At 35.3% G+C, this 10328-nt stretch overlaps 1 protein-coding gene across 1 annotated transcript; it reads right to left on the bottom strand.

Moving 5' to 3' along the window:
• Positions 1-1940: 1940 nt before the first annotated feature.
• Positions 1941-7529, bottom strand: LOC127621584 (transthyretin-like). The gene is made up of 4 exons (XM_052095241.1): positions 7414-7529; positions 5404-5543; positions 4912-5047; positions 1941-2675 (listed from the first exon to the last, which is right to left on the bottom strand). Exons 1-4 carry the CDS (start codon positions 7474-7476, stop codon positions 2568-2570), a joined length of 447 nt encoding a protein of 148 aa, XP_051951201.1. The 5' UTR covers positions 7477-7529; the 3' UTR covers positions 1941-2567.
• Positions 7530-10328: the final 2799 nt, after the last annotated feature.

Below are 10328 nucleotides of genomic sequence, written 5' to 3'. Positions count from 1 at the left end.
GTACCATATGTTGCTTTAATTTTGTCTGTTAAGTTATATATATATATATATATATATATATATATATATATATATATATATATATATATATATATATATTTATGTCATAACTGCTGTTTCATAGCCTTTTTCATATAGAGTGTATGTGGATGTGTGCGTGTGATTCAGTCTGCTCAGAATAAAACACCAGCTCCCCGTGGTTTGCGACACTAATTGAACTTTTGACACTTGGAAGTTGAGACACACTCACAACTTCACATCCTAGCTAGCAAGATCTGTGAAAAGCGCTTTATTTCATCTGCTTCAAAGGCGGTTATAGGGTATAATCTTTCTCTCTGCATGTCTTTTGAGGCATAGTTGAGCCATGGCTTCTCTTGAGGATACCTGCTTTATCTTTTTCTGAGTGGATGCTCCCTTTGGGCCCTAGTGCACACTGAGATCTGTTGTACTCCAGTCCCTTATGTACTTCTTCCTTATGTGATAGTTTCCTCCAGTGCCCAGTCTGGTGTTTACAGTCACTTCTTAAACCGGCAGACTAAAGGCTGGGCCTAACCGATCCCGGTCACTGTGTTTACAAGTTACAGAAATCTACTTGACCAACCGAGATGTGGAATGGAAAAATACTGTCTGAGTGGAAACAAAATATAATGGACTTAGATTGAGGTTACTGTTGTCAAAGTCTGGTTTTCATCACCTCTTGTTCTGCATAAAAGCTTTGACCATTCTTCCTAAGCTTTGTAGGGTGAAACGTAGCTCAGCTGGGTGATCAGCTGGAGTCTTAAACTTTCTGTCCAGTCTAGCTTCAGTTTAATGTGAGTTTACGTTTATGTTGAAAGTAAATTGGTCACATTAATATGCAGTCTTATGTGAAAGGATTGCAGGAACACAGTGGGAGAAACCTTCGCTTTACTTTTCCCCTACACATGGCCCATGAATTTACTTAAGCAAAGTATATAGGTGCAAGATCTTATAGCTTCTAGTTTGGTGCCAAAGATGAGACGTTGACACATTGAGCTATTGAATTACGCAATGGGTGAGGATCCATTTCTAACCACATACGCGTGTTGTTTAATGTAGAAATAGAGTAGTCTTGGACCAATACAGACTTTCAAAGGGGGGAAATGTAGTTCTTTACACATGTTGATCTAAGCTCATTAGTTTCCAGTATGCTCAAGTAAACCAGTATTATTGCACCTACACAGTGCACTGACATAGTAACGAAATAGTTTTTCTTACACCCCAATGAACTGATTGACATTTAGCGACTTGTTTTAAAGGGGTAGTTCACCCCAAAATTAAAATGATGTCATTTACTAACCCTCATGGTGTTCCAAACCAAAACTTTCCTCTGTGGAACGCAAAAGGAGGAATTAGGTAGAAGACTGAGACAGTCAGTCCCCATTTAATTTCATTGAATGGAAAAAAGATCTATATCAATATTTTTCATAATTTATTGTCTTGCGTTCCATGGAGGAAAGCCATAGGGGGTTTTGAACGACATATGAGTGAGCAATAGACCACATTTTTATTTTTGAGTGAACCATCACTTTAATCATTCGATTTTTGCACACATTTTTGCACTTTTATTTGGGTTACAAAGAATGGGACTCAGTTGCACAGATTGTTCTTAAACTGAGGTGAGTCGCAATATATGTATATTAAATGTCACAATAATTCTTCTGGTGGTGTCATGCCCATATTCCCATAATTTGAAGAATTGGCTGATGCAAGTCATGTTTCCTGTGTAAATGCATCAGCGAGACTGCTCTGGAGTGATCGTTTATGTTTTGATCTGGTGGTTAGTTGTAGCTTTTGAAAAATATTTGTTCAGTTCTGGTCTGGTTTAGATTCATCTCATTTCAGTTCCCACCCCAAACTTACCCTCTCATATCTGCCCCATCCTGTCCAGCTGTCATTTGAAAAAATCCAGAAACAATAGAGAATTTTAAAAGAGGATTTATTATTCATAATTACAAATCTGTAATGTAGAGTGTTACAATTTTGCAGTATTCATATTTGTGCCTTGAAGTTTTTTTTATTTATTATATATCTTTTTTTTTTATTACATTTTCATTTTTGCATTGTTTGTTGAGATGTGCAGTGGGGTGCGTGTGGATGATGTTTCAAAATATAATTGGATGCGCATTTACATTTTCTTTTACATTTTATTCCGAGTTTTTATTTGAATCTGGAGCTATGTCAAAAAACCTGATATGTTTGCTTGTCATTGATTCAGAACTGAGAAACATGAAGACCTTTCCTATGCGTTTCTCTGTTGTTGAGGGTCCACTTTTACTGTAACAAGGGTGAGAAGCAGAATCTCTTGATGATGTCTGCTTTGATATGTACAATCCTGGTTCCAGATTCCCTTTTCTTTTGTTGGACTGCTCTGTTCACTGCGTTACGCACTGTAATGATCATTAAAAGACTTTATAGTTGAAAGCTTACACTGAGTCTAATCTCTTTAATTGGTGTGGCTGGAGAGAGTGGAGTTGGGTGTCTTGTCATTTCTTTATGTATGGGGTGTTGATATGGACCCTCTTACAGTGGTTCTGTTGGATGTATGGTCACTCATGTGCTTTGATGACCACAGCTGTTGTAGTGTATGAGAAGGGGCTCAGTAGAAGTGCCAGTGTGTAATGGCGATGCCCCTCTGCATGAGCCTCAAACACCACCTGCAAACACATTAAACACTGAAAACACCTGCCAACCATCTCAACACAAACACATCTGGTAAACACTAGTGTTTTATATATATATATATATATATATATATATATATATATATATATATATATATATATATATATATATGTCTACATTTGTCACCTCACAGGCTCTTTGGGCCTTTTTTCTCTTGGTCTTTTCATTTGTTTTAATTGATCGGATCTGATTGGATATGCACATTCCATTTACTCTCTGCCACATAAATGGATATAAATCCAGTCTGCCATTCCAGATTTGTATGCTAATATTACAAGAGCACAATTTCTTGATAATTCTGGCAGCAATATTATGCTGATTTCATAAATTGTTTTGTGTATTTTTAGAGAGTTCCTGTTGAATGCTTTGTTCAACCCATGTGGCAATTAGTGTTTGAATTTTGTGGCCGCTCCTTACAGACACTTCCGGTCAAAAGTTTTGAAACACTCACTCTTTATTAGAATTCTTTTTTTTTTTTTACAATAGTAAAGCCATCTTTGGAACTATGGAATAACAAATGGAACTATGGGAATTATGTTGTGACTAAAGAAAATCCAAAATAAATCAAAACTGTGTGATATTTTAGCATATTCAAAGTAGTCCCCCTTTGCCTAGAATTGCAGAGGAATCACCCTGGGATGCTTTTTTAACAGTATTGAAGGAGTTCCCATCAATGTTGTGCACTTATTGGCTGCTTTTCTTTATTATTTGGTCCAAGTCATCGATTTCAAAACCTTTTTTTAAAACAATATTAGTTTTATCATGAAATAAATTAATATGATGGCACAATTATATTTTTGTCTACAAAACTTTTCAAACATTTAAGTATATGCCTTAAGATCAAAAGAATTTTAGGATTATGAGAAACATTTCAGTCAAGTGTTTCAAAACTTTTGACCGGTATTGTGTCTCTGTGATTGTTTCCTCATGTTGATTGTGAGGCTCCCAAACCTATATATGCTGACATAGTCCTGTTTGGTAAGAATTTGTGGCATTAACCACCTCAAATGGATTGCGGACTTGACCCATAAAACGCATGAATTGACTAAATGAAAATACTCCCTTTTATAGTTGATGTCAGTACCTCGTTACATGAACAAAGCCTATGTACTATACATGTCTGTCAACATGGGTTGTCCTTGATTGATCTGCCATGCTCTTATCTAACATTTACTGTGTGTCTATAGAAAACAAGATATAGGTTCTTTAATATTTACCTCCCCACAGTTAATATAGCTCTTGGTTCTCATCCAAGACAATTATTCAGGGTATTATTAATCTGGAGTAAGTATCTGGAGTCGAGTTTACACAGCACTGCAAATTCGGTAAGGTTTTTCAAATGTATCTATATAACTATTTATCTATATAACAAGTGATGGTTAACCTCATGTCAATTCAAACAGTTCAAACGGATTTTAATATAAATATAATATAAACTTAAATATTTAACTGTTTCTCACCCACACTTATCATATAATTTCAGAAAACATTAAAACACTGGAGTCTTATGGATTACTTTTATGCTGCCTTTATATGCTTTTTAGAGCTTCAAGTTTCTGGCCACCATTCACTTGCATTGAAAGGACCTACAGAGCTGAAATCTTTAGTTGTGTTGAGAAGTCATACATATCTGTGATGGCATGAGGGTGAGTAAATTCTGAGAGAATTTTGCGTTTTGGGTGAGCTGTCCCTTTAAATGACAACATTTAAAGTTTTGGTTGAACTAACCCTTTAAAGGTGAGGTCCATTTAAATGATAATAATAATAATTAGAAACTGACTATTTCCGTGAGCTATATTTACATTTACATTTATGCATTTGGCAGATGCTTTTATCCAAAGCGACTTACAGTGCACTTATTACAGGGACAATCGCCCGGAGGAACATGGAGTTAAGTGTCTTGCCCAAGGACATAATGGTGGTGGCTGTGGGGATTAAACCAATGACCTTCTGATTAACAGTTGTGTGCATTAGCCCACTACGCCGCCACCACTCCCATATATATAGCTATATAACATACAAACAGATTCCTTTGATACTATTTTTCATTTATTAACCTTTGTATTTTATGCATTTATACCTAAAGGATCACAAGAGATCAGATATCTTAAATATTCATTCTTCAGGTGTTTCATTACAAGAATAAACCATCACTTGGCTACCAACGATTGCTCATGAATATAAGAGTGCAGTCACAGTGCTACTTACATCAGCCATCTGGTGGAAAGGAGTACGATCCTCAGCTTTCCAGTAGGTTTTAGTGTCAAACTCTACCCGATACACACCAGGAGTGAATTCCTGCTCTGTGATCAAGTTGTGCACCTCACCAGTCATATCCACTTTCCTGTGTGAGAGCAAGAAAGATACTTGATTGTAATAAGATAATAATAACAGATACAAGAACGAGAAACCACAAGGAAGATTGTAGGAAACCATACGCCTTTTTAATAGGTCATGAAAACAGTATCAAGTTAATAATGACAAATTTATGTTTTGTTTTTTAAATATGAACACGATTTCAACATGATAACATTTAAGAAATATCCTCCATAAAAATATAAACATATATAAACGCAATGCATTTTCTCTCTGTCTTTAGGTCAGAGGTAAGTTACAATTCAAAATTATGTTTACTAATACAAGTACTCTGTGACCTCAAAGAAAATGTTAGTCAGAGCATGTGGGTTAATGTGATCCTACCCACTGGCAATCTTTTCCCATGTTCCACCCTGACCCTGGCGGTAAACATCCAGAGCCACATTTCCAGCTGGAATGCCTTTCACAGCATCCAGAATCTTTACGGTCAGAGGACATTGAGCATCTGAACCACCATGAAAGCCCTGGGACACAAGTCAAAGCCATTCAGAATCAGTGTGCATACAAATGTCAGTCTTATTTGTATAGTGCTTTTCAGAATATTTTTTTTTTGTTTTATAGCAGCGTCACTAAAAATAGTGCCTAACAAATATCTGCCAAAGGTGACTGTGGAAAGTAAAAATTCCCTACAAAAATGTTGGAACAAAACTCAAGCTGGGGGGAGCCCATCCAACACTGGCACTCGCATAAATGTTCATTATCCCTTTAATGAGCATTTATGTGTCTGTCAGAGTTGGATGGGCTCCCCCAGCTTGAGCTGTACTCAGCCCAAAAATTCTCTCATCATTTACTCTCAGATGTGTATAACTTTCTTTCCTCTGCTCAACACAAACAAGGATTTTAAGTAGAATATCTCAGCTCTGTTGGTCCAAACAATGCAAGTCAGCAGGATACAAAACATTAATGATCCAGTGGTGAAATCTACTGTTGTCTTCAGTAGCGATATGATAGATGTCAGTGAGAAACAGATACATTTTAAAGTCTTTAAATCAACACTTTAAATCTCCGCTTTCAAACAGCCCTTCTAAGAGTTCTTCTTTTGTTTTTGGCTATTCACATTCTTTGAGAATTTATAGTAAAAAAGGACATAAATATTGATCTGTTTCTCACCCACACCTATCATATCACTTCTGAAGACATGGATTTAACAACTGAAGTCATATACATTACTTTTATGCTGCCTTTTTGTGCTTTTATGAGCTTCAAAGTTTTGAATCCTGTTTGTATGGCACTACGGAGCTAAGATATTCTTCTAAAAATCTTTGTGTTCAGCAGAAGAAATGGCATGAGGGTGAGTAAATGATGATTTTTGTGTAAACTACACCTTTTGTCTTCTTTGATCATTCTAAGCACTGTGGTGAATTGTCAGCTCTAGTCATTTGGCAGATTAGTTTTGCTTGTTTAGGTATGTAAAGTCAAATTACCTTTCTTTTTAATGGATGGCAGTAGCTGTACATCAGCTCTGACAGTTTGTGGGGTAAGTGACCGCTTGGACATACAGGGTGTATAAAGTGATTTTTTTCCAGGTACAGATAGAGTTTACTGCAGCACTTTGTAGTATGGTAGAGTGTACATAACCTTGTGACCTATATGTTAGCCTGTCCAACAACTGAATGTACCTTGTTTCACCCAGAAAGTGCCAGCTAAGTGGATAGTTTATCTATCTATCATATACATTTCATAGATTTTGTGTCTCTGCCAAGTTAAATATTACTTAAAGGTTCTGTAAGCGATTGCAGCCATTTTGCTGACTTCAACCGCACACCCTCTATCCAAAACACAGCAATCTCAAATGTGCAAAATGACACATTACGCATTTCTGATTGGTTCCTTTTCTCATCAGCTAAGACAAATAAATAAACCTTATTCTATTTTGACAGATGTGGATATATATATATATATATATATATATATATATATATATATATGACTGTATAAATATAGATAGATAGACCTGTCAAATTATAGTTGGTTATAGTATAAGTAATTGGTTAAAATATTTAAAGACCTTCATTCGAGAAGGTTTATGACTCTTAAATGTAAACCACTACAGAGGGTAGAAAGTTTATCTTTTAGATGTCTTTTATAAGAAATCACACTAATCATGAAAATGTTGTCCCAAGAAAATATGCAGTGTATATTTCTTTTTACTTTAAACATACAAAATCCTTCTAATTAGAGCTCTTTGGTAAACAACATACACTGAAGGCAAGCAGAGAATTGCAATTGCACTTAGCATTGATCTGGTCACTTCACTTCTTATTCAAACTTTTAATTTCACACTGCAATATTTCTGTATCTTTCTATTCTACGCCACTGAGTGATTTAACTTACCACTGGAGCAGAAGTAGAGAAGGCGAACAGAGATGTGAGCACAAAAATCACTGCTTTAGCCATGTTAGAGCAAGACTGTAAGAGATAGCATTCATAATGCCCTTTATACAGCTGTTGACCCTGCACTCAGGTGACTCAAGGGGGAGGTGGGGGTGGGGTATCTACAGCTCCCTGTTGACATTGTAAATAAAGAGGGGAATGAGTAACTCCATACAAATTTGTCTGACTGGATTTTGTTAATCCAGATTAACCAATCAAGGACATACCTTATCTCTTTGTTTTTTATTTTATTAAACTCAACCCAAATTTGTGTACTTCCTGCATGTTAAATTCCAATGATCCCCCACTCAGTAGTAAGATCTGATTGATTGTTTTGCTTGTCTGTTTGCTTTCTGGAGAACCTAATCGACGGGCGCACTAGTGAAATGTTTCTGGGCAGTACAAATTTTAGAGTCTGAGCTCTTATTGACAGTTCAAAGAAAAGTGTACAGTTAACCGCTGAGAGGCGGGCACACACTTGTTTTTCACATATTTACATGTTCTAGCTGTATCGCCAAAGGCATTGAGCATTGAATTACTAGGTGGAGAGCATCAGTATTTCTTTGCTTGTGAGCAGTACTGACTTTATAGCAAGGGTGTAAGTCTTGTCTTACCATTAGTAGGGACATATTAAAAACATTCCAACTATACAGATATTTTCACATACTCTGTTATATTGCATGTTGTAAATTCGGCAAAAATAGATTGAAAGTTTTGTTGCTGAAATTGGTCTGACCAAATTATGAATCACTGCCCTCCAGTAGCTGAAGCTGGAAGTGTTGTCTAACATATGGGCACGTGTGAGTATGGAGATGGAATTGTTGCATATTAACATACAAATGGAAGGAGATTCACAAATAGAAAGTTGGTTCACAATTAAATTAAGTAAGATCCACAAATAAATTAAGGTTTTTCACAAAAATTAAATCAATTCACAAATAAAAAGAATGATTAGCAAATCAAAAACATATTTACAATATATTTTTTAACTCACAAACAACTCTGTCCAGCATTCATTTGTGAATCACACACTTTTATGTGTGGATTGCTTCATGTGCATTTGTGGATCTCTACATGCATCCATTTTGAAACAAATCTACAAATAGGTGGAAATAGGTATCTTCAACCAATCACGCTTTGTTTTAATATCAGGGCGGGACCAGAGTCACAGAGCTCTCATGAGCATGGAATCAAATCTCATTCTTTTTATTTGTGGATCTCATTCCATTTATTTGTGAACCAACTTTCTATTTGTGAATCTCTTTACATTTATATGTTAACATGAAACAATTCCATCTCCATATATGAGCTTCAGTTTCCAGGTGAAATGTCCACAGAGTGGCATCAAAATCGAGATGTATTTTAGTTATAATGATAACAACAATAATAATAATTCCTATATATATATATATATATATATATATATATATATATATATATATTAGTGCATTTCTAGGCACTCAAAGCACTTTACATAGTATTTGGTATATTGGTGGAGAGTAAAGTGATGTAGCCAATTCACATTTATAGGGAACTATTTGGAAGCCATAATGGATAGAGGCATATGGACAGATTTGGCCAGGATACCGGGGTTACACCCCTACTCTTTAACAAAAAGTACCCTGGGATTTTTATAATGACCACAGAGAATCAGAAACTCAGTTTAAATGTACACTCGTCAATGTTTTCCTCATTTTAAAAAGTTTTACTCCTAAATAAATGAATAGTAATTTTGAAACATAGGTATAAAATCATGTGCAATCCCACGAGATGAAGACTCCAGTAATATCAGTAACCTTATAAAAGGTGTTTTATTCTACATGGACAGGGTCTCCTCATAAGGCCTGCATGACCAGCCAAATATTAAAAACTTTCAATTTCTTTTTTTTTTGTGATAACATTTTCACACTCAAATTTAAAGGCTCACCATTTCCACATACTGTGGACTAACTGCCAAAATTTGGTCAAATAGTTTTTTTTTTTTTTATAAAATAATACAGAATTTTTACATTTAACAGAATTATGCATATTTATTAACCATACTTCCTAATCCAAACACCAATGAGGGTCAGAAATTAACTTATTATTAAGGGGCAATATCTGTCCCCTTAAATTGATTTTCAGGGGCATTTTAACCTTTATGAGCCAACATTTTTTTTCTTACCATATAAAAACACACTATATCATCTTTTTATGCAAAATACGTAATCAGTTCATTTTTAGCCAATAAAATTAAAAACAATTTGTGATAAAATAAACCAGGGCTAAAATAAAATACATCAGATGATACAAACAAAGAAGAATTTAGGCAATTTTTACCCCCACATTTTAAATTTAGGGGGCATATATTTGTCCCAACCAGAACCTTTCTCTTAGAGCTTGCTCACGCAATATGATACACGTATGCATTGATGCAAAAATATCTGATGGGGGATGGTGCTTTTCAGTAAATCATCTGTATGGAATTTTCTGGGTAATGAACTATCGGAACTATCGTTGATCATGTTGGTGGGTCTTATTTAGAAAGATACATATTTATATAGGAATTTCATATAAATTACACTCAATACAGTCACAACTGTTAGGGATATTCACTTTCTGTATAAGGACATCTATAAGTCATCAAGATCATGTTTGAATATGACTTCTAAAAGTGCCGCTGTGAAACATGCTGATTTATCCACCATGATCATCTTGATTCACATCATCCTGTTTGAATTGGGAAAAGTGTGGAAATTGGACTCCATGTGACTCGAGTTTATAAATCAGTTGTGTCATTCTGTCTTTTCGTGAAAGGTTCAGGTGAGATCAACTTCTCATTCTTTTACTCATACACTGTGACAGTAAGGTGTCCACTCAAGTTAAAAGGTAGTTGT

Source organism: Xyrauchen texanus, chromosome 28 (genome assembly GCF_025860055.1).
Source record: "Xyrauchen texanus isolate HMW12.3.18 chromosome 28, RBS_HiC_50CHRs, whole genome shotgun sequence".
NCBI lineage: Eukaryota > Metazoa > Chordata > Actinopteri > Cypriniformes > Catostomidae > Xyrauchen > Xyrauchen texanus.
The sequence above is the reverse complement of the archived record's forward strand: the minus strand, read 5'-3'. Positions and strand labels throughout refer to the sequence as shown.

Bases quoted from the DNA above. Each gene is read 5' to 3' on its own strand.
- LOC127621584 (XM_052095241.1), bottom strand. From the start codon at position 7,476: ATGGCTAAAGCAGTGATTTTTGTGCTCACATCTCTGTTCGCCTTCTCT. The intron at 5,544-7,413 runs GTAAGTTAAATC...CTTGTGTCCCAG, and splicing joins TCTCTACTTCTGCTCCAGTG to GGCTTTCATGGTGGTTCAGA. The intron at 2,676-4,911 runs GTAAGTAGCACT...ATGTGTTTGCAG, and splicing joins CTTTCCACCAGATGGCTGAT to GTGGTGTTTGAGGCTCATGC.